The 25,203-nt window shown below is 43.6% G+C and overlaps 1 protein-coding gene across 7 annotated transcripts; it reads right to left on the bottom strand.

The window, feature by feature from the left end:
- Positions 1-987: 987 nt before the first annotated feature.
- On the bottom strand, positions 988-24,753 carry MTHFSD (methenyltetrahydrofolate synthetase domain containing). 7 transcript variants are annotated; one of them, XM_060185049.1, is made up of 8 exons: positions 24,221-24,753; positions 21,797-21,900; positions 20,271-20,384; positions 17,577-17,690; positions 15,284-15,374; positions 11,656-11,768; positions 11,307-11,432; positions 988-2,970 (listed from the first exon to the last, which is right to left on the bottom strand). In XM_060185049.1, exons 1-8 carry the CDS (start codon positions 24,234-24,236, stop codon positions 2,509-2,511), a joined length of 1,140 nt encoding a protein of 379 aa, XP_060041032.1. In that variant the 5' UTR covers positions 24,237-24,753; the 3' UTR covers positions 988-2,508. The 7 variants fall into 7 exon arrangements, with proteins under 7 accessions (XP_060041032.1, XP_007531558.3, XP_060041037.1 ...); XM_007531496.3 differs by lacking the exon at positions 20,271-20,384 and adding an exon at positions 20,125-20,238 and having other exon boundaries at positions 24,221-24,737; XM_060185054.1 differs by having other exon boundaries at positions 24,123-24,223.
- Between the last annotated feature and the right edge of the window lie 450 nt (positions 24,754-25,203).

The raw sequence follows: 25,203 nt of genomic DNA, 5'->3' as shown, positions 1-25,203 counted from the left end.
CTTTTGACTACTCTTGAGAACTTTCCATCCATCTTATCAAGTTCCATGAAAAGCTCTATTGGCATGACCTTCTAATCACCAAATACTGTTTTGACATTTCCACAAGGGTCAGATCTTGTTGGAGATGTAAATATTCATCCCCAAAAAGATTCCTGAATTGTGATTCTTTTTTTTAAAATTTTTTTTTATTTTTTATTTAAGAAAGGATTAATGAACAAAAACATAAGGTAGGAGGGGTACAACTCCACACAATTCCCACCACCCAATCTCCATAACCCACCCCCTCCCATGATAGCTTTCCCATTCTCTAGCCCTCTGGGAGCATGGACCCAGGGTCGTTGAGGGTTGCAGAAGGTAGAAGGTCTGGCTTCTGTAATTGCTTCCCCGCTGAACATGGGCGTTGACTGGTCGGTCCATACTCCCAGTCTGCCTCTCTCTTTCCCTAGTAAGGTGTGTCTCTGGGGAAGCTGAGTCCAGGACACATTGGTGGGGTCAACTGTGATTCTTTATGGTGCTCACATTTATAGATGTGAGTAGCGAGTAGAGCAGGTACCATGAATATGGGTCTCCATTCTAGAAGTCCCTGCCTGACACCTTCTGCCATAAGTGGAGTTATCTCTGACCACCACAGTGGTCTCATTGGCATGGTCCTGCCTTCCAAGTTGGCAGCAGGTACCATAGTCTATTCTCCTGGTTTTTCATTGTCTGGCTGACTACCATTTTCTTCTCTCTTCACACTAGGATACTGTTATAACCACATAGCTTAATGTTTTTAAAAAAGATTTTATTTATTTATGAGAAAGATAGGAGGAGAGAGAGAAAGACCAGACATCACTCTGGTACATGTGCTGCCAGGGATCGAATTCAGGACCTAATGCTTGAGAGTCCAATGCTTTAGCCACTGCGCCACCTCCCAGACCACACATAGCTTAATGTTTTAACATTTGTCTCTTCTACTCAGATCGATCTACTCCAGCTTTCCCCCCCCCCCAAGTCGGCTCTCTTTTGAGAACATTGTCTTTAACTTCTAAGGCTTTGACTTATTGAGTTCATGATTTCCTGTGAATTTTGAGATCAGAACAGAGAAGGGCAAAAAACTGGCATGACTTTTTCTAAAGAAACATGTTAACAATTATCTCGAATTTCTTAAAAGAACAGAGCAGACATTGCTAGAATTTATTTATAGAGGAACAGTCCAGTGATTACATAACTGCCACTCACACCTCAGCAATTAGTGGCAGAAGTGATAATCCTGGCCATAGTTGTTTGCTTCTCAAGCACATGCTGTTGATCCCAGCTAGTTTAAAACTAGGAAAGAGTGGAAGTAAATAAGGAGCAGTATCGAGACTGCTGAAAAGCAAGGTGATGAATGATGTCCCTTTATGCCTCTGATAGTCCAAAAAACCCAGAATAATGTAAACTCTCTTTCATAGACAGAAAAAAATACATATAAAGGAAAATGAGGAGTGAGTTTCAAGAAAAACACTATCAGAACTGTTAAGACCTTAGGAACCAATGAGCACAGCTCTTCTGTTCTAAAAGTGAGGAAGCTAAAATCTGGTCAGGCTGTATGACTTGTCCACAAAACACTATGAGCAGGGAAGACAGTGAAATGTTGTCATCCTGGGTCCCCAGGACTCACTGTTATGGAATTAAGGTAACTTTCTTGAAAGTATAGAGCTGCAAATTCAGCACCAGTCTCCTCCCTATCTACTGGTCAAGTCATACCATCACTTTGGAAACACCCGTAACAGATTCATCGACCTCCATGGCTCCACTGAAAGGGGACCCATGTATTCTCAGCACCTTGTCAAGCAGCCAGTTTCCACTATTGTCCCTTCTTGTCAGTATGTGAATTGTACAATGATGATGTAAACTTGTGCTCAAAAGCCTCAGGACCCAAACACTGGGTACTGACCACTTGCTGGTAGCATGACTCTTGTGGGAAGCCAAAGAAAAACTGGCCAGCACAGGATGAGGAATGAGAGGCAAACAGGGTCTTACTTGTAGGGAGCATGTGTTTCAGCCACTTGGTCTTTAGCTTTCTCAATACTAGTTCATTTTTCTTTCTTTCTTTTTAAAAAAGATTTTATTTATTTATTCATGAGAAAGATAGGAGGGGAGAGAGGAAGAACCAGACATCGCTGTGGTATCTGTGCTGCCAGGGATTGAATTTGGGACCATGTACTTTAGAGTCCAATGTATCCAATGTATCCACTGTACCACCTCCTGGACCACCATTTTTCAAGAAATATAAATTATCTACAGATAATCCATGTATCAATATATTTGGGTTATTTTAGCTGCAGTGACAGAAATTTAGGAACCTTCCTTATATGAGGGTTCATAGAACCTGTCATGAACAATCCAAGGAAGGCTGGCATCATGCCAAGCTTGACATGGGACTTCAGGTGGCTGAGGAAGAGCTGGTTTCCCCAACAGATGCTCTCGTAGATCACAAATTCTGGAAACTGATTCATTTCTGCTCACCCGGTCATCAGCCCTTGACTACCTCTGCTGCCTGGCCAGTGCCACCCTCACAGTATTGCCACCCAGGTGTAATCCCTGCAGACAGGCGATGGCCTGCTGGGCCAAGGCAGGGTCTGGATAGTGCAGGAAAGCCCTGCCCTGTGGGCCCTGCCAGGTGAGCCGGGTTGGTGTGGCACCAAGCTCCCTGAGGGCTCTCTTCAGCTCACTCACACGTGTCTCTCGGGGCAGATTCCCCACATACACAGAGGTGCCCAGTGGAGCCTCGGAGTTAGCGGGCACATCCTTGTCTTGTATAGGGCCCTTTTCCAGCCGCACTACATCCAGGGATCTCCTGACCGGACTCAAGAGAACTTGCTGCTGGCTGCGGCTCTCTGGAGGACGCCAGTGCTCATCTTGAAGGGTGACATCTTTCCCAGCTTGCTTCTCTTGGGAGCGGAGGTTTCTGAGTACTGGGATCTTCTCCAACATCTCCCAGCTAATCTGAAATGTAAAGCAGTTCCAGCTGTTCTTGGGGTGTCAAAGGGGACTGCAACTTAGTCACGAGAGAAAAGAAATGGTGAGTTACAGGAGCCTCCACCATGAGGACTCGCAGAAGATGGCTCCATCATTAGCATGTTGCACTGATGGACTACATGCCGAATGGTCTACTAAGATCTGAGGGAAGTGGGGACCCTCCCCCCATTATCACTTTTTAAAGATTTACTTATTTAGTAATTAGTTATTTATGGGGCTGAGTGGTGGTACACCAGTTAAGCTCACGTAGTGCTATGTGTAAGGACCCAGGTCCGAGTCCCTGCTCCCCACCTGCACAAGCGGTGAAGCAGGTCTGAAGCTGTCTATCTTTCTCTCTCCCTCTCTATCTCCCCCTCCTCTCTCCATTTCTTTCTGTCTTATCAAATAAAATGGGGGGGGGGAGCCACCAGGAGTGGTGGATTCATAGCGCCAGCACTGGGCCCTAGCAATAACCCTGGAAGAAAAAAAATTATTTAAGTTTAATTTTGATAGGAAAGAGAGAGAACCAAGCATCACTGATAACATGCAATGCCAGGGGCTGAATTCAAGACCTCATGCTTGTAGCCACTGTGCCACAGCCCAGGGCATTTTTTTATCCCCTAAGATTCACTTATTTGCTGATGAGAAAGGGTTGGGAAGTATAGAACTAGAGTATCACTCCAATACTAGAGTGCTGGTAATCTAACTCAGGACCTCAAGTTTGGGAGCTCAGTGCTTCATCCACAGTGCCTTGTGTCTAGGCCACTAGATCCCCACTATATATAATTTTTTTAACTGGGGGAAATTAATGGTTTATAGCAAATATAGTTGTTGGTACATGTGTGAAACTTCTCAGTTTTCTACAAACACTCTCACCCCCAGGATAGGTCCTCCTCCACCATAAAAACGTGCACTAGGACCTGAAAGCCACCCCTCCCTACCCAGTCTTTTACTTTGGTGAAATATACCAAACCCAATCTAAGTTCTATTTTGTATTTCCCCTTCTGTTCTTATTTCTCAACTTCTTCCCTCCCCTTTTGTTGCCCTTGTTGCTTATCATTGTTGTTGTTATTATTGTTGTTGTTGTATAGGACAGAGAGAAATGGAGAGAGGAGGGGAAGAGAGAGAGGGGGAGAGAAAGATAGACACCTTCAGACCTGCTTCACCGCTTGTGAAGCAACTCCCCTGCAGGTGGGGAGCCGGGGGCTCGAACTGGGATCCTCCTGATGGTCCTTGCACTTCATGGCATGTACACTTAATCCACTGCGCTACTGCCCAGCCCCCTATTTCTCAGCTTCTTTCCATGAGTGAGGTCATCCCATTCATCCTTCTCTTTCTGGCTTATCTCACTTAACATGATTCCTTCATGCTCCATTCAAGATTAGGTGAAGAAGGTGAATTCCTTATTCTTAATAGATGAGTAATATTCCATTGTGTATCTTTACCACAATATTCTTAGCTACTCATCTGTTATTGGGACACCTAGGTTGCTTCCAGGTTTTGGCTGTTACAAATTGTGTACCAGTCTCCAGTGCTAGCCTGTTCTAGGTAATCCAGAGCAAGGGTAATCCAGAGCAAGGGTTCTGGCAAGGTTCTGGGCCCTCTTGAGGCTCCCTCCCTAAAATGTCTTGCTGTATACCACTCCCAGACATTTATCCAAAGTGTTTATACAAACACTAATGTGCACCCCTGTGTTCACAGCTGCATTATTCACAATAGCTAAAGAGTAGAAGCAGCCTAAATTCCTATTGACAGATCACTGGACACTGGATAAAGAAGTTATGGAATATATGCTCCATGGAATACTATACTGCAATAAAAAAGACAATATTGTATATTTGGGACAAAAGGGATGGAACTAGAGGTGATTATGCTTGGTAAAATAAAGAGATGAAATGCAACCTCCAATGGTTAGAGAACTGGTAAAAAAAAAAAAACTTGGAAAAAAAAGAAAGGAAAGAAAAAAGAAAGGAATGAAGGAGCTAAGAGTTTTTAAGACTACATGAGAACTATGGCGGTTACCCTTGGTAAGTGGGAGGGAAATCTGGGGACACAGAACTTTGGTGGTGGGTGCAGTGTGGAACCCACGATTAACCACAAATTTAAAAAGAAAATATATATTCATGATATGAGATGTCATAAGGCCACTCAAAAACAAAATAAAATGTCTTATTGACACTGATGTGTACAATTTCCCAAAGTCTTCATAGACTTCCATACCACCAGAAGTGCACAAGCTCCAGGATAAGAACCAATGAATCCCAGCATGATTTAAAGACACACAAATGTCTGAAACAGTCAAGTACTTTCTCCTAGCCCTATAAGCTTAATCCTCATTTATGTAACAGCTTGTCTTACCTCCAATACTAAGAAGACAGCACTCTGCCTCAGCATGGCCTTTTCTCCCATCACGGTCACTCTGACTGAACACTGTCTGTACACCCATAGAAAGACCCCACTCCTTCTAAGGCTGCCTATTATAAGGATGCGAATCAAAAAGCATAAAAAATGACAGTGACAACATGGAGACAGCCACAGTCCTTGATGGTTCTTTTCTAGTCAAAGGAACAAACCCCACCACCACCACCATACACACACTTAACTCTCTGCAATTCTTTTGAATTAACTCACCTGAAGGTGACTAAACTCACAGGCCAGTAAGTGCCTTAGAGGTTCTGGGTCTGAGAATTTCAAAGAACTCTCCCAAATTCAGATAGCTCATTTCCTCTCCCACTCCCATTATGCGTTTTTTCTTTTTAACAGAGACAGAGAGGCAGACAGGTAGAGAGGTAGAAACCACAGCACTGAAGCTTCCTTCAATGCTATGGGAGCCAGGCTGGAACCTGAGTCACACACATAGCAAAGCAATACATTATCCAAGTGAGCTATTTTACCGGGCCCCCAGTATGCCTCTCCCCCCCATTTTTAAAATTGATTTTATCAGTGATTTAATAATGGTTTACAAGATTGCTACGGTATAGGTTCCACACTGTGCCCACCCCACAGGTTTTTCTTTTTTATTTTCCCTTTTGTTGCCCTTGTCGTTTAACGTTGTTGTGGTTACTGATGTCGTTGTTGTTGGATAGGAGAGAAATGGAGAGAGGAGGGGAAGACAGAGAGGGGGAGAGAATGATAGACACCTGCAGACCTGCTTCACCGCCTGTGAAGCGACTCCCTTGCAGGTGGGGAGCCGGGGGCTCGAACCAGGATTCTTCCACCAGTTTTTGTGCCACGCGCGCTTAACCCGCTGCACCACCGCCAGACCCCCTCACCCCACAGTTTTATGTCCCACCCAAAGTGAACTTTTTAAAATCTTTATTTACTGGATAGAGACAGCCAGAAATTGAGAGGGTAGAGGAGATAGAGAGGGAGAGAGAGAGAGACCCCTGCAGCCCTGCTTCACCACTTGCAAAGCTTTCCTCCTGCAGGTGGGGACTGGGGGCTCGAATTCAGGTCCTTGAGCACTGTAACATGTGCACTCAACCAGGTGCACCATCACCCAGCCACAACTTTTTTTTTTTTTTAAGAATTATTCACGGGAGTTGGGCGGTAGCGCAGTGGGTTAAGTGCAGGTGGCGCAAAGTGCAAGGACCGGCATAAGGATCCTGGTTCGAGCCCCCGGCTCCCCACCTGCAGGGGAGTCGCTTCACAGGTGGTAAAGCAGGTCTGCAGGTGTGTCTATCTTTCTCTCCCCCTCTCTGTCTTCCCCTCCTCTCTCCATTTCTCTCTGTCCTACCCAACAATGACAACATCAATTGTAACTACAATAATAAAACAACAAGGGCAACAAAAGGGAATAATAAATAAATTTTAAAAAAGAATTATTCACATGAGAGAGAGACAGAAATACCCCCATATCACTTCAGTACTCAGCTCTGGCATTTGATGGTCAAACGGATTGTACCTGGGACCCCTGGGATCTCAGGCCTGAGGGTCTGGCATACTACCACTAGCATTGAATCTGCTTTTGCAGGTAATAAAAATTATTCTATTAAGAACATCAATAAAAATTAGATTTAGGAAGTCGGGTGGTAGCGCAGCGGGTTAAGCACACGTGGCTCAAAGCACAAGGACTGACTGTAAGGATCTCGGTTTAAGCCCCCAGCTCCCCACCTGCAGGGGAGTCGCTTCACAGGCGGTGAAGCAGGTTTGCAGGTGTCTGTCTTTCTCTCCCCATCTTCCCCTCTTCTCTCGATTTCTCTCTGTTCTATCCAACAACGGTGACATCAATAATAACTACAACAATAAAACAACAAGGGCAACAAAAGGGAGTAAAATAAATAAATAAATATATATTTTTTAAAAATTAGATTTAATTTTATTACTTTTTAAAATTTTTTCCATTCTACACAACACTGTAGGCTAATTGGTAGTCAAGTGAAATAAATATTGGTTTCTTGTTACTAGGTGTTCATGATGGACATATATGTAAACCATACACTGGGGAGCTGGGCCGGGTTCACCCAGCTGAGCTCACATGTCATCAAGAACAAGGATCAAGGTTCAAGCTGTCAGTCCCTACCTGTGTGTGGGGGGAGTTCCCCTAGAGGTGAAGTAGTGTTGCATCCTTTGTGTTCTTTCAGATTATTTAATGACAGATTTATAATGGTCCTGCTTAGAGGCATGAGGTCCTGCATTCAATCCCTGACATCATATGTGCCAGTGAGTGATGATGACCTGATTCTCTCATGTTGGGAAAAAAATTAATCAATTTTTTAAAAGTTACGTAGTATTGAGAGTCAGGCGGTAGCACAGTGGGTAAAGCGCAGGTGGCACAAAGCACTTAAGGACTGGCGTAAGGATCCTGGTTCGAGCCCTCGGCTCCCCACCTGCAGGGGAGTCGCTTCACAAGCAGTGAAGCAGGTCTGCAGGTGTCTCTTTCTCCCCCTTTATGTCTCCCCCTCCTCTCTCCATTTCTCTCTGTCCTATCTAATAACGACAACAACAATAGAAAACAATTAACAGCAACAAAAGGGAAAATAAGTATTTAAAAAAGTTATGTAGTATTTAGAAAGTATGATCACATTCAAAGTAGCAATTACAATCAAAGTAAACGTGTGACTTCAGGTATGTCAGAACTAAATGTTACTCAGCTCTGAGCATCTCCTGGTAAACTAGGAGCTTCCAGGACCCACTCAAAACCGTCCCAGCCAGTGTAGCACCCTGGAAGTATTTTAACTCTCATGCTGTTGCCCACTGAAGCCACAGGGCTCCCTCATTAGAAGAGAGTGTGCTCAGGAAGCATGACCCATGGGGCAAAGCTCCATCCTTGAACACCAGCAATCCACTTGAAACATGATGTGAGAGGGAAAAGTGCATTCTTCTGTACACATCACAGGGAGTTACTTTATCGGTGCTGGCATACATACAAACTGTAATCAGCTGGACACTGAGGATGCTTTAGCCACACATTATGAACTAACCACCACAGGGGCATATGCAAAGGACCTTTAGAAGTGGAGATCTATGAGTGGACAATGTTTATGAAAAAATGCTGTATCAAGAGCAGTAAGGATAAGGCAACATAAAGCAAAGAGAATTTCAGCTCACTCTTTTACTTCCCCCCAACCCCCAGCCTCCCACAGGTACTAGATAGAAGAGTGTCCCGGACTTTAAGGTGGCTTCTGCCACTTTCCAAGATGTTTGCAATCTCTGTTTCTTTGTGGAACAGCTTGGGCTGATCTCAGCCCAGCTGACAGAAAGGCCTCTGTCAGCTACACTGTTTTTCCTGGCTAGCAATTAGGAACATTTATTGCATTTTGTTCATTTGCCATGTGAAATGAAAGGTTCTGCTTGTTAATCAAACATAAAAAAATTCTACCCTTCTGCAACTAATCATCCCACTGAAAAAGAAAATAGCACAGAGCAAATGTGATGTTCTTTTACATGCTACAATCACTCTTCACTAATACATACAGATACTAGTCACTTCAAAGTATATATTCTTTAGTCAATTAAAAAGTTCACCCCCCTAGAGATCTGAATAAGTCCAATAAAAATTAAAAACTGACTCCCAAGGCATCTCTTGCCAATCCCCAAGAGACACCTTTACCAATGTCATTTACTTTTTTTATTTTTTTGCCACCAGGGTTATTGCTGGGTCTCAGTGACTGCACAATGAATCCACCTCTTTCAGCAGACTCATTCCCTGTCTATATTTTATTTGGTAAGACACAAAAATTGAGAGGGGAGGGGAGATAAAGAGGGAGAGAGACAGAGACACCTGCAACCCTGCTTCACTGCTTGTGAAGCTTCTCTTGGGGGGGGGGGGCTGAGCTCAGGTACCTGCACATGGTGACATGAGCACTCAACCAGGTGTGCCACCACCCCACTCCCTCCAGTCTCACTTGTGTTCCAGTGCAGCTTTACAATTTTGGGTGAGTTGCTTTTTTCCCTGCCTCTCATTTTACTGAACAGAAGACAAAGAGATGGGTGGGGATCATCTTCAAAATCCCTCTAGTTCTAAAAGGCTGAACCTGTCTGAGAAAATCCAAAAGTATTTCTAATGTGAAATACAAGCTCCACACAAATGTTGAGTTCTCTCCTATGAGATGAAGGCTTATCAATCATTGATGAAACACTTTTATATCTTTCCTAATGGTAAAGGAGAAATCATATTTGGAATAAACATGCTTAATAGTACAAAACCATGGCCCAGGAAGTGAAGCAATGGCTAGAGCATTAGACTTACAAGACTGAGGTCCTGCATTCAATCCCTGGAAACACATGTTCCAGAGTGAGTGATGCTCTGGGTTGTATTCTCTCTCTATTGCTGATAAATAAGCACAACTTTTTTTTTTAAGAGTACAAGCCAATAAAATGTCTTGTCTTCCATAGGTGTCATCCATATCTCAAGGTAGTATTTTCTCACACTAATAAATGTCCTTTTTTTTTAATATTTATTTTTCCTTTTGTTGCCCTTGTTGTTTTATTGTTGTAGTTACTATTGTTGTTATATATATATATTTTGTTATATATTGTTGTTATTGATGTCGTTGTCGGAGAGGTCAGAGAGGAGGAGAGAAAGACAGACACCTGCAGACCTGCTTTACCACCTGTGAAGTGACTCCCCTGCAGGTGGGGAGCCTGGGGCTTGAACCACCTGTTCTGTGCTTTGCACAACATGCACTTAACCTACTGCGCTACTGCCCGACTCCCTGAATGTTCTTTTACATATATATATAATTTTTTAAAATTTTATGTATTTATTCCCTTTTGTTGCCCTTGTTGTTTTATTGTTGTAGTTATTATTGTTGTTGTTATTGATGTCACTGTTGTTGGATAGGACAGAGAGAAATGGAGAGAGGAGGGGAAGACAGAGGGGGAGAGAAAGACACCTGCAGACCTGCTTCACCGCTTGTGAAGGGACTCCCCTGCAGGTGGGGATCCGGGGGCTTGAACTGGGATCCTTACGCCAGTCCTTGCACTTTCTGCCACATGTGCTTAACCCACTGTGCTACCACCCAACTCCCCTGAATGTTCTTTTAAAATGCTGCAGGCATTTACACTGCAAGACTAGCCTTTTAAGAGACTACGTTGTACCTAAATATACGTCAGTCTCTATCTAAATGGATAACTATTTCTGGAGAAAGCATGTCTTGCTTCAGCATTCATTCCCCAGTGGGTGCCATGCATTTCCCTTGCCATTTTCCAACTCCAAGTGACCCAGGTTGAGAGAATAGGAGACAAGGACAAACGCACTTATTGAAGCTCGAGTATAAATCCAAAGGAAGCACATCTTCCTGTCTGACTGACATTCTCTCAGTCATTATGGTGTGGTCTGACTGACAGTACCATAATCTACAGACTTGCCTTCTGAGGCCAAACTCCTATAGCAGATAATCTGTAATAAATGCATCACTTGACAGTATGGCACATAAGATTAATGTCACAAAGACACAGTTTATAAAGGGTTTGGGTACTGCCTCCTATTCACTTTAGTTCTGTTTGAAGATCTGGGTTACTGTGAGAATTTTTTTTTAAAAACAAAAGGAAAAAGGGAAAAGATGGACCATAATGTTGCCTGGGGTGGTATAGCTCTCATAAATGACAGTCAGTAGGCAAATGGAAATGGTCATGTCCTGTCTATAGCCAGGGATCTTTTAGCAGGAAGCCTGGAGGTTGCTATCAGAACCACAGGCTTGCAAAGTAGATGTTCAGGTCCATGCCTGGAAATTATGATTCAGAAGGGAAATGCCTCAAGACCATAGGTAACTCTAACATACAGCCATGCCAAGCAGACAAAGAATGTCAAAAACGAAGAAAGCCACGAGGCTGCAGATCAGAGCTGACCACAGGGCCCTCAATGCCATGCAGTGACCCACCTTAGACCACATGATTCCCATTGGCTTCGGGCGCTCACATCCTGTAACAATGACTCTTGTTGGAGTAAGAATATAATCCACTGTGAGGTCATGATCCTCAAGGAGCACTTCAGGTATGTCTACAACCTGGACAAACAGAAGCAAGTCAGGGGCTGACAGAGACACAGCATTGACTGTGTTCACTGAGCTGCTTAGAGGAAGTGCCTAGCTACTGAAAGGATCCAGCTCCTTGGCCAGTCCCCACCCTGCGACACGGCATGCAGTGGAGGCAGAAATCAGTTTGTTTGTCCTTCTGCCTCTTCCCACCTCCTCATTTTCTGAGAGGAGTAGGCCCGTTCCCTGAAAGCACCTGGCAGTCGTGGACGATGGTGACCACTGGTGTCCCCTGGTTCACTGCTCCCATTGACACCATCATGGCATATTCCAGATCAGCATAACCTTCCCCCTTTCCAATTCTCCAGCCTAGAAACAACACAGAGAATTGGCATTTCTATGGGCCTGGGGAGCCACCCAGGAGTGGTTTTATGTCTAATAAAGTCACAGTGATAGGAGGAAATGAGACCCAACTCCCCTGGCCCTTCCACAGTAACCCCACTGTGCCCCCCAACACACTGAAGGTGCAGAAGGTTCCTGAATAACTTGGTACACAGAATACAAAGAACATCAAACCTTTTAAGCATGTCACAAAGGAAGCAGAGTTCACACCAATATGAGCATTCTGTCAGCATAGTTCATATTTAAGTGATGAAGGAAAATATTTTAAAACACTAACAACAAAATGAACAAATAAAAAAAAAATCTAAGAACAAACTTTGCTACAGGCAAAACTTTCAGTCTATTTTCCTGGAAGGGAAAATAAAAATTCTCAAATCAGGGATACATGACTTAGGTGACACAATCTTGTCTTCTGAAAAGTCCTGTACCCTCCCCCCCCCCCAATTCAGCTGTAGTTCTTGAGGAAGGCATGGCTGCAGGTAGCACTAGCACTGGTGTATGAGTTTATGAATTGAAGCGCAAGGAAAGGCTGCCACAGGCTAGAAGAGGAAACAGCAGGAGGAAAGCATGTGACACAGGAAACAGTAAGATGCCTTCTGATCAGTCTATATATTCCGTTCTCTAGGAAGCCCCTGACCCCAGCAGTTCTCACTTCTGCACACCATCATGTATTTGTGTATCCTTCTAGTATTCAGATCTGATCATTCAAGAGAAAAATAATTCAACCAGAAATCAAAAGATATGATTGGTCCATGGAAGGCAGGCAGATCAAGAGTAAACATGATATAGATTCAATTTCATTCGGAATTAAGTACAAAAGGCAAATTAACATTATGTGGCAGGTAAAAATCACATCAATGATTCCAGTTATTAGGGGTGGTGGGTAGAGAGGCCAGGCATGTGTGGTCCTCAAACACACACCAAATTATACTACAAGGTTACACCTCATTCCAGCATTGTCTGTAGAAAAAAGTCAAAACCGCCCCAGAGATAGATGTCAGTCGTGGCTGCTGCATGTAATAAGGCTGATCCATCTGCACTGGCAGACCTGGGAGCAACATCCAGAGTCTGTGTGCCACTGCTCCCCAAATGAAAACAGAATAGAGGGACACACAACCCACACACGAGACTATAGGCCTGCACTCACACCAAACCCTTCTGTATGTATTTGAGTGAGAGAAAAGAACACAGCAATGCTTTTTGCATCACTCAGGTTTCCTGAACATATGCAAGGTGGTTTCTGCCATTTTAATCAGGAATATCTGGGTGATGACATTTATAAAATATTTCCATCTTTATATATCCTGATTAAAAAAAAAAAAAACAGGGTGGGTTTCCCAGTGTTATTTTAAAAGAAGAAATACTTGTAGATTCTCCACTGTTAAGAGATGAAAGTCTAAATCCTGTTACCTGGTCTCATAGTCCCTGCAAAGTCAGCCCAGATGTCACTAGTCCATGCTACAGGGACACACCCCTCCTTCTGCCCCCAAGCCCTCTCCTGCTCTATTGCCCTCAAAAATACTTAGCATGCTAGAACTAGCCCTGAGATTTCTTCTCAGATGACTGTTCAAAGCTTGAGGGTGGCTGCTCTAACTCCACTGGTACCTATTGTGATGTCTAGCTAATCACCAAGCAAGTGTCCACTCTATCTGTTTTAGCCACTCTTTATATGGCAGAAAGCACTGCCTGGCTCAGAGTAGATATACAGGAAATGCACGCTCATGTGTATTCATCCCTGATGGCACAGATAAAGCTGTAAAGAGCAAAAAAAAAAAAAAAAAAAAAAGAACTAGGGTATTTCACACAGTAGTCTAAGCAGGTGCTGGGAAGAGTCCATTCAAGATAAAGATTTTTTTTTTTTACATTTCTTTCTTTAAATTTTTTTTTATTGTTGCTGCTGTTGTTATTGATGTCATCATTATTGGATAGGACAGAGAGAAATGGAGAGAGGAGGGGAAGACAGAGAGGGGAAGAGAAAGATACCTGCAGACCAGCTTCACTGCCTGTGAAGTGACTCCCTTGCAGGCGGGGAGCCGGGGGCTCGAACTGGGATCCTCACGCCGGTCCTTGCGCTTTGCGCCATGTGCACTTAACCCACTGCGCTACCGCCCGACTCCCTTTTTTAAATTTTTTAAAAAATATTTATTTATTCCCTTTTGTTGCCCTTATTTTATTGTTGTAGTTATTATTGTTGTTGTCATTGTTGGATAGGACAGAGAGAAATTGTAGAGAGGAGGGGAAGACAGAGAGGGGGAGAGAAAGATAGACACCTGCAGACCAGCTTCACCGCCTGTGAAGCGACTCCCCTGCAGGTGGGGCCCCGGGGTCTCGAACAAGATGAATATATTAAAGGCCAACATTTAACAACACAATGTTCAGATTTGGAACACATGACTTGTGTGTACTCTGCAACTGTTTACTTGGAACCTCCCTTAATGGCAGAACTTGGCTTTGACCAGAGAGAGTTTATGGATAAATGTCATGGGACAGGCTCTCCTTCCTCTTTGAAGAAAAGGAGAACACCTCCCCAGTGGGGACTCAAAATCACAATGTGGGTCTGGCTGACCCCCTGGGAACCTTCTGACCCTGGTACATCTTGAGCATCTGCTTCTGCAGAGCATCTGTCTGGGCTAACAGTAGAAAGTACAGAAGGGGAGGAGGTCCTGAAGGAAGCAGAGGGCTAAGTTCATGGACCGGTGGACAGCGCACAGTGATGATCTCACCCTGCCCACCTGCCAGCATGGCAAAGCACTGATTTCACAGGCAGACCTGGGACTCCCCGTTTTGTCTGGAGGGCACTGCTTTATAATAAAAATAAGGCCTGGAATCTAATGTTTTTCCATTTGCTGGAAACTCTCCAAAACCAATGATTTATTGATACAATACAAATAAATTCAACTCCAGTTCCAGTTAACTTTAGAACAGAAGGAAAACCTTTCACCACCTAAAGAAAGATTACTAACTTCATTTTTCCTGTTATAAGTGAAAGTGCTATAAAGGTGTTGAGTGGGGCTAAGAGTGGGAGGAACCGAGTTAATCTTAAAATGAATGATCAGTGCAGTGGTTTCAGAGGGCAGGCACACACACCAGAAAACTGAAATTATTCACCATCTATATTTGAAAAACTAACAGAGTTGATGGGGCAGCAGGCAGAAGGGGAGTGGTCCTGTTTTTAAAACTTACCTTTTGGGAGTCGGGCTGTAGTGCAGCGGGTTAAGCGCAGGTGGCGCAAAGCACAAGGACCGGCATAAGGATCCCGGTTCGAACCCCGGCTCCCCACCTGCAGGGGAGTCGCTTCACAGGCGGTGAAGCAGGTCTGCAGGTGTCTATCTTTCTCTCCTCCTCTCTGTCTTCCCCTCCTCTCTCCATTTCTCTCTGTCCTATCCAACAACAACAACAACAATAATAACTACAACAATAAAACAACAAGGGTAACAAAAGGGAATAAATAAATAAAATAAATATTAAAAAAAAAAACTTACCTTTTTCAGAAACAGCTACGGACCCCACCACAACTAGGTCCACAAGGACCCTGGAATCCAAGCCCACAGGGGTGCTATAGTTCTTCACACCCTGTGAACAGAGACATGGACTTAGAGCTCCAGCATTGAGATACTGTCGATAGTGACACTATCAGTATCCCAGCACCATGGTGCATCTGGCCTAGACTTCAGTCCCAGGGAAGGCACTACTCTTATGCTGCAACCCTGTCAGCTGCAGGAAACAGGGGTCATATCTATGGCCAACTGCAGAGGATCACACAATTCACAGTTTCAATAACTGACCAGAAACATGGTTGCCTCTTCTTTCTACCTTTCTTTTCTCTTAACTTTTTTTCTACACATCTTATTTTACTGATATATGTATATATATATACACACACATATATATTGCTATAAGCCACATCAACTTCTACTTTTTAATATGATAGGTTTTCAATAATAACAATAAGGCATTCAATTTGTAGACATTAGACTTAAGTGGTAATCTTTTTAAGCGAAATATCTTTAATCCCCAATAGACTAAGAATCAAACTCGATCTACTGTGGGACTCTGAAAAAAGTTGCCAATTTATATATAAAACTCAAGACATTCCATTATCATGCACTCTAGTATTTATACATTTTGGTTTCACTACACAAGAATTAAAAAAAAAATCTTTTTTTTCTATAAGAGCTACTGTGCCAGCAAGAGAGAGCCCACTGGATAATGCACCTGCTTTGTCATGTGAGTGACCCAGATTTGAGCCTGGCCCTCACCACATTGGGAGACACTTCAGTGTTTTCCCATGTCTCCCTCTGTCTATCTGAAAAAGTTGGCTGAGTTGTGAAGCCCTGCCCACAACAACAGCAACAAAAAGCTACATAGCAGCCAGAGAAATAACTTAGTTGATAGAATATATGACTTGCATGTCACAGGTTCCAAGTTTGATCCCTGCTGCCAAATGTACCATGATGGCACTCTGGCACATACCTACTTATTTCTCTCTCTATGAAATAAATAAAAATATTGAAATAAACCCTTAAAAAAGGAGTTATATGGGAGTCAGGTGGTTGTGCAGCGGGTTAAACGCATGTGGCAAAACACAAGGAAAGGTATAAGGATCCCGGTTCGAATCTGGCTCCCCGCCTGCAGGGAGGTTGCTTCATAGGCAGTGAAGCAGGTCTGCAGGTGTCTATCTTTCTCTCCCCCTTTCTGTCTTCCCCTCCTCTCTCCATTTCTCTCTGTCCTAGCCAACAACGATGACAATAATAACTACAACAATAAAACAGCAAGGGCAACAAAAGGGAATAAATAAATATTTTAAAAAGAATTCAACAATTCCATTTAAAGTTTTTTTTTTTTTTAAAAAAGGAGCTATGCATATAGCTCTTCCTTGACTTATAATGGAAGCTGATAAATCACAATACATTGAGAAAATGCACTTCATATGCCCAGCCTACCCAACATCATAGCTCACACACTCAGAACTCTCACAGTTGGGCAAATTCATCTACTATGGAACCTAAACTATAAGTGCTGAATATCTCAGACACAGATGGTTGCTTTGAAGACATGGCAGGGTATTAAAACATAACCAAAACACCCTCCCCACACAGTACATCAGAGTCACTATTTGTCCTTATGACTGCCTGTCTGGAAGCTGTCTGCTATCACAGAGTATTGTACTATGTACTGCTGGCCCAGAAAATGAAAGAAATTCAATATATGAAGTATGGTTGCTACTAAGTGAGTACTGGCTACACAACATTGTAAAGTTGAAAAATCTTAAGTTAAATCTTAAACAGGAACCATCTGTATATGTGTATGCATATATAAATACACATACATGCATATATTTCAGTAGCCATACACATACTAGAATTGGTGAGGCAATTTCCAATTGAATATATTTTGGAAATTCCTGTGTCCTCAATTTCTCTGGTGGCCTTTAGGAAGAAGTTATAGGCCACTAAATTATATCACTGATGAACAGTAGAGGGCACCCGAGTACTAGTACGCCACTCCCCCCGCCACCCTTTTAAAAGAGAATTTATATTATATTAATACTTTGCCAACTTAGTCAAAATAGGAACTGCGTTACACAAATGGAGGGAGTACATGCATTCATATTTTTTCTACTTGGTTCATTTAATTACAGAACTGATGAATACTTTAACATTTCTGTTCATGAGCCTGTGAAAAATTTTGTGGTATATTTTGGTATTGTAACTCACCAGAAGTATGCTAAAAAAAGTTCTTCACTCAGCAGATGAGGCTGCTTTGGGCACTTACCTGAGAGGTGGCACATTTTCTTAAGATGTCTTTAGTGGCTCCAAGGGGTGGTATGATCTTGTTAAATAACCCTGTCCTCAGTCGTGGTGTAGGAACCAACAGTGTTTTTTTGCTCTTTAAAAAAAAAAAGAGAGTCAGTAGATTACAAAATAAACAATATTTTTTCTTAATTATATTTATTTATTTATTTATTTACTGGATAGAGACAGTCAGAAATCAAGAGGGAAAGGGGACATAGAGAAAAAGAGATACCTGCAGCACTGCTTCACCACTCATAAAGATTTTACCCTGTAGGTAGGGAAGGGGCTTGAAGCTGGAATTGTAACATATGTGCTCAACCAGGTGAGCCACCACCTCGACCCTGAAACACTTTTTTTTTTTTTTTTTTACCAGAGTACTGATATTATGGTGGTACAGGAGATTGAACCTGGGACTTAGGAGACTTAGGCATGAGAGTCTCTTTGCATAACCATTGTTACCTACCCTCACCCAAACAAAAACTTTCCTGTTACGATTTTTAACATTTCAGGAACAGAAGCAAGTTGCTGCTATTGGGTTATTACTTTTGTTTTTTGGAGGCTGCATCAAGGAAATGACTTGTCTGCAAACTCAATTAAATGTATGGAGTGTGTCCAATAAAGCACACGTTACCATATCTGAGGACCAAGGTTCAAGCCCCTGGTCCCCATCTGAAGAGTGAGAAGCTTCATAAATGTTGGAGCGGTACTGTAGGTGTCTCCCTGCCTCTCACCCTGTTTCTGTCTCTATTGTGGAAAAGAAAAAGAAAAAAGAAAGATCACTAGGAATAGTGGAGTGGTCATGCAGGAAGTGAACTCCAAAATAACACTGGTAGCAAAAATAAATAAACAAATAAATAATGAATGGGCTGTGGTCTAGGGAGAGATGCAGTGGGTAAAGTCACAAGGTCCCGAGCACAATCCCCCATCACATGTGCCAAAGTGATGCTCTGGTTTTCTCTCTCTCATTAATAAATATATGTATTAGAATAAATAATGTGCAGGATAAATTTTATTTAGAGCCACCACTCACTTTCATATGCTTTAGGATGAAAAGACAGGATGATAAGGCTGTTTCTACTTTGTTATTCAAATTTACTATAGACAAGGAAAAAAAAAAGATGCAAATCTACATGAAGGTCTATTTTCACAAATATTCCACTCTATTCTCATCACTTTACACTATACAATACTTTAATTTGAACTAGCAGCACAGAGCTGCACTAAAAATATGCATAACCCTTTCATGTAATTTGCTGTTCAATGAATTGTAGTCTATGAATGTTTATTTTAATCAACACTTTATTTTAACAAGTATATCTCAAGACCACTGATTTTGTTCTGAGGGACTGACAGGTCAGAACAGCCTAAAGCTCACATATTTAGATTAGATGCAGAACTAGCTCAAGACTCACAGCAAGGGTCAGAACCATGGCTGTAATATTGGTGTGTGACTGGGTCAAGGCCCTGACCTCTTATGCCTTGCTTCTTTAATGTCATATAAGATTGTTGGTAAAATTACATGAAATAACATGAATGTAGATAAAACTGTGCCCTCCACACTGTAATTGCTCATGACAGGGCCTTCACTGCTGCCATTACTACCAGCTCACTGAAGTGATACACTGGCTGGGAAAAGAAAGCTGGCAAGACATCATACTTCCTTCCATAAGGGCCAAAGTGGGTGGCAGTTCTCTCAGCAACTAAATGATCTCCTACAGGAGACTGCTGGAGGAGCCAGAGCAGTAGGGTCCCACACTCTCTACTTCCTCTTTGTAAAGGTACTTCTCGACATTTCACGCATTATCACTCAGGATGATAGGCAACTCACATAAGGAGGGTTTCATGGAAGTTTGAGTGGACAAGGGTGGAAAAATCAAGTCACCACACAGTGCAAATTCCTATAGATTCTCCGCAGCAACCTTCAGCACTAGGTCCGCAGAATAGCAGGATTTGTCTCAGCAAGCACAACTAGTTGTTATATCAAATGTGTGGTTATTTGAGTGTTGTTGCTATTAAAATTCTGTTTGTATTTAACATGCCTAATTTGGTTTTATAGTTGCATCAGAACTATGCACACTAACATTTAAACCAAGTTTAGACTTATACTTACTATAAATGCCTGGGGGCATTGTCTTTTCCCTTGAAAATGGGTTTACATATTTGAGAAACACTGTTTTAATTTACATTTACTATATTCAGAGACTTGTTTATCAGGATTCTTCCTTGTAGGTTACACAATTTCAAAAATTACAGTGCAAGTGTAACAGAAGGAAATAGATGTATTAGAATCTTTTTCTATTGATGGGTGTATTAACATTCTAAATGCTCTTTATCTCTGAGTTGAGAAACTTTCAGGCCTTCAGACTGGCTGTTAGACTAGATGAAGACTTCAGAACTGTTAGGGGGAAACATCTCTCAGAATACATTTTGCATGAGAGGGAGTTGGAGGCAGTAGCCTCCTAGGTACAGGACTGCACTTTGTACCAATCATATGGGGCGTGCACTCTGGCTCAGGGCAATGGAATTACCTGTAGTGCTAGCAGCCGAACACCTTCCAGTGGTTTATCAGGATCCACTTTAACTTCCTGTGCTCTGGCAAAAACATCTAGGTCTTTGATGCCTTGGCAAGCCATATAACTGCCCTAGTTAGGCAAACAGAAGGAATTGCACTTACTTCAAGCACGAAGAAACGGGCATTTTTCTGGGGTGCATCGGGGTTGACTTTAATGGTTCTGGCCATTTGAAACGCCTGCAAGTGTGGGAAATGCTCAGCAGCACGAGGAGCACCCTGTTTTAAATGCAAGTGCATGTTACCTAGAGGACAACATGGTTTCAGGCCAGCTGCGGCCTGAGTACTGTGGTGCAACTGCAACATCACAGGTAGACAGAAATGTTATATTGTGAGAAAATCTAGGAGTCACCTAAAGAAACATGTAAGATGCAGGTACCATAGAAAAGGAATAGAAAAGCAAACCTCACTCTATTTTTCTTTTAGAAAAATATACATGGCCACAGAGCTTAATGAAACCCCCAGAAAAGAACCCATGTGAGAGACCACTACCGAAATCAAGAAATAGTGTATTATCGCTGACTAGGAACCCCCACTCCTCTCCAAGTTTGGTTCCTTTAAAAATAAACTTCTTGAAAACTGATTCTTTTTATCTCCCCCTATATTTCATGTGTATTTACTTCCTTGAGATAACAAGCACAAAAGGAAAACAAAGTGGTAACAACACCAACAACTTTTTCAAAGGGATGAGATAGTCTCAGAACTAGCTCAGTGGGAGTTGGGCGGTAGCACAGCAGGTTAAGTGCAGGTAGCACAAAGCACAGGACTGGCGTAAGGATCCCGGTTTGAGCCTCCAGCTCCCCCTCTACAGGGGAGTCGCTTCACAAATGGTGAAGCAGGTCTGCAGGTGGCTATCTCTCTCCCCCTCTGTCTTCCCCTCCTCTCCTCACTTCTCTCTGTCCTATCCAACAACGATGACATCAATAACAACAACTACAACAATAAAAAAAAAAAAGGGGGGCAAAAAGAACCAGCTCAGTGAAGGACGAGGACAAAGGCTAGAACTTGCATCAGAGAAGCCAGGCTGGGGAGGGCAGGTCCAGCCAAAATGGAGTGGAAGTCCCATGTGTGTACACTTGCAGGATAGATGGCAAAAATATAGGCCTGTCCTTGAGGTCTGACAAGTCAGTATATTTCTAAAGAGCTGGTTTATTCTTCTTTCTCTCTCTTAGAAGACATGCATGGTAAAGACATGAGCTGTGCTGTGTTGTTCTTACCAAGAAAACTGCTTTATATTAATATTATCATAAACTGACACCTCTAATGTCTTCTACTCTGAACAGCTGGGAAGCAGGTTGGTCTGTCAGGGAATTAGAGTATCACTGTGACATCCTTTCAGCCAGCACACAGTTTCCTCGGTAGTGAATAGATATTTGAGTACCACCTAATGGCCAGACCCATCTACCTAGAACCTGCTCAGAGAGAAAGGAAGAAGGTGTGAGTGATCAGGGAGTCACTGAATGCAGGACATCTCTGAACACAAAGCAACTGTCAGGTGGTTCAGATGTCATACTGCTGCTCACTGTCCACCAAACTGGATTCCACCTGAGAGGCAGGACAGTCATTGTCCGACCACTCATTTAGAAGCAGTCTGATTTCCATTTGATTATCCTCCAGAAATGTTTCAGTACCTTGAAGTTGGGGATCCGGTGATGTACAGGTCGGGGGAAGTCAGCTAAATTCTTAGATTCCATGTAGTCCCAAATATGTTCACGGATATCCTGTTTGGAAACACCTGACAACAAATGGTGTGACTGGTTAATATGCACAAAGCAATTCCACTGCATGTGCAGTCTATGTCCTCACTGTATGTTACTGGGGACAGCACAGAAGACCTTTGAGGGGGAGAGCCATGATTTGACAGCCAGCCAGAATTTTTCGTTAACATCTATTACTTTTTTTTTTTATATATAACAAACTAAACTTTTACTTATAACAAACTAAACTTTTTGAATTTGACTTAGTGTCAGGATTCAAAGACATAACAATTCCGAAATGTTATTTGGTGAGGAGGCTGCCAATTCCTTCCTACCCCAAACCAAGTAACTCCCACCAAACCTTTCTGGTTCCTTGACTGCTTTGCTCTTTTGTCTCTTGTGAATAGTTTCTACTGCTTCAAGGGAGACTGAGGATATGAGAGATTCAGCTAGCCCCTCCTCTCGGGCTGGGCAATATGCTCCAGCCTCATGGCAAAGTGGCACTCTGGTTTATGATCTGGATGTGTTTAGTTATCCTGAATGTCAATTTACCTGAAAAGAAGTTGGCTTTTAGCTCTGCCTCAGAGACACATCTCTTAAGCACCATGTTTGTGTACCTTTGAAGACCTGACTAGTGAGGCTAGGCTACTCTCCTCTTCAGGAGTTACATTTGGGCACTGAATCTATTTCCAGGTGGGTAGTGAAATGATCCTACTGATAAGATTTACACGTAGAAAGCTACTTGCTCATTAATACAGTGTTGGCACCAGGTCCTTCCCTCTGCCTGCCAGTACTTCACAGTACCTATCTCTTCCTGTAACTGCTTCCCCAGGCTATCTTGGGCCTCCCATTTTACCCTTATTTTTAACCTGGTTGCCTGTTCCTCAGGCAGTGTACTCTATACACAGCTACTCATGCAACCTTGTACTTTACTCAGTATCTTATAGATCCCACCCTTTCTCTCATATCTTTGTATGCAGCTCTTCTCTCTTCCCCAGTCCAGTTCCTCCTCCGCTTCAGGTCTGGCTTAAACACCACACCCCTCAGGAAGGTTATGGGTGCTGTCACAGACAGATCTCCCTCCTGTCAGAACCCACAGTACCCCGTTCCCCCCACAAACAAATAATTACATTGGCACAATATACAGTTAATACATTAATCATTTTCACTAACAACTCTGAGGTCCTGCAAAAACCAACATAGTGCAGGATGCTGTGTGAGACAAAGAAATGTAGAAATCACGGCCCTTGCTCTAGAATGCCTATTAATCACAACCACTTATGTGACTCACATATATAAAGCAATGCACTAATTGGGAGGGCAGAAGTGGGGAGAATAAAAGGAAAGGGCAGGTCCTTGCCCTTGGAAAGTTATGAAAACATGGGAAATGATTAAGATAACAAATGGCGACATATATTAATGTGTGAAAGGCCTGAACCCTGTTCTGTAATTGCTTGTCAGGTCACCTGGAGTCTACGACGTCTACCTCTAGCCTTGAGTTTATTCCTAAAGCTCAGCGGGCACCCCCAAAGGCTTTTATCACCCCCACTGAGTGATCTCCATTGGGTGACTTGTGTTTACATGCTCATGCACAGGAAAAGCAGGAGAGGAGCATCGCTTCCACATACTCTGGGTACTATGGGTATTATCTTTGCCAGACAATTCTGCAGTCAGTCACAGAAGTTTTATCACCACTAGAGGGAGACCTAAACTTTTGCTGGGAAAGCATATGAGGACATTAATTTAACTCCCAGTCTGTAAAGTGTGTGTGTGTGTGTGTGTGTGTGTGTGTGTGTGTGTGTGTTCACTGGTGGAGTGCAGGTCTTGCATACCTGAATGCTTGCCTTGACTCCCCAGTTGTATATCTGAGGGGGTGGTACTCTGGTTCCGCCCCACACCCTATGTAACTCTCAAACACTATTCTTTTCATAATTAAAAAAAAAACAATTAAATAACTAAGTAAATGTTGGTTTCCGGTTCTGATTGTGCCACTGGCTGTGAGCCTCAGTTTCCCCTCCTGGGGAATACAGGGGTGCAGATGGCAGCGGGTAGTTGTGATGTTTGACAGGGGTCCCTGGGGGGAAAAAGCCGCGCTCTGAGGAAGACCTGTTCCTGTCACATCGGAATCCAAACACCTCCCCACCGCCGCCCCCCGCCCCAGCCCGCTACTGTGCACTTTCTGCCTGTCCCCTAGAGTCCCCTTCCCGCCCCCTGGCTGCCCGCCACGCGTCTGCCCCGGGGTTCCCTCTGTGCTCCTTGCCCGCACTCAGAGATTCCTTCAGCGCCTCTCGCCAGAGCAACGCTGGTACACCCCAGGTGTCCTAGGTCCAACCCTGGCTGCTCCGCCGCGTCCCTCACCAGTCCTAGCTTCCATGACGACGCCATCAGAGTGCGACGTCTCCGGTGGGGTTGTCTGGCGTGCAGCTAATGACGCAACCGCCCAGCATTCCCCTGCGCCTGCTCCATAACTGGAGGGGGCGGAGCATTCTCTTGGAGCCTTGTCTAGCACGCATGCGCCTGTGTTCCACGAGTCGTCACGTGCTCCTGGAGACTTGGGCTTCTGCCGGTGGTGACTGACACCGTGCAGGTCTGAGAGCCCAGCTGGCGGAGTCCACCGCCCGGTCCCCACACCCACGCAACTTCCGCTCCAGAGGCTGCCTCTTCCACACAGTACGCAGTTTCTGTTTCTCCAAGACCAGCCGCCTCTCCTAGGAGGCACCTCCCGGCGTGCTCCGACCGGGTCTGGGCTGTTTTAGGGTGTCGGGTCTTAAATATAGCGGCCAGGGCCAATGTGGTGCTAGCTGCGCACGCGCCGATGCCTTCGCCCCGGGCGGCACTGCGAGCCGTATTTGGCACCCAAGTTGGCTGCAAATTCATCACTGCCTCGGTGGAACACAGTTTGGTCAGCTAGAGGCCAGCAGTACCCGGAGAGGCCCCAGTCAAGCGGGACCGACGTCCAGGAGGCTCAGCTGGGCTTCATGTACCAGGGAAATGACTCTTCTTGTCAAAATGTGGATGATGTCACCCAAGACGCTAGTGACTACCCCTGGTGGATGATAGCCATGAGCCTGGTATGTCAAGAAATGGTAGTTTCCAAATTACAGCACATTTCCAATCCTGCCTGCAGTATTCACAAATTGCAATAGAGCAATTTCACGCCTGCTTTATAGATGGAGAGCCAGGCTCCACATGTTCCAGTCATTTAACTCAAGGTCTCACAGAATTGATCTAGCATATTTTGCCTTCAGCAGATAGATTTAATGACAGTAATAAACACTGTTAGATAATGCACCAGACACTGTGCTAAGGGGATTAGAAGTCACTAAATAATCATCCCACAT

Source organism: Erinaceus europaeus, chromosome 2 (assembly GCF_950295315.1).
Source record: "Erinaceus europaeus chromosome 2, mEriEur2.1, whole genome shotgun sequence".
NCBI lineage: Eukaryota > Metazoa > Chordata > Mammalia > Eulipotyphla > Erinaceidae > Erinaceus > Erinaceus europaeus.
This window is presented reverse-complemented; position numbering and strand designations above follow the sequence as displayed.

Excerpts from the sequence above, each read along its gene's own strand:
- MTHFSD (XM_060185049.1), bottom strand. Across the intron at positions 17,691-20,270 it reads CCCGTTTCTTCGTGCTTGAA|AGCAAAAAAACACTGTTGGT; the intron begins GTAAGTGCAATT and ends TTTTTTTTAAAG. Across the intron at positions 11,769-15,283 it reads CGTAGCTGTTTCTGAAAAAG|GCTGGAGAATTGGAAAGGGG; the intron begins GTAAGTTTTTTT and ends TGTTGTTTCTAG.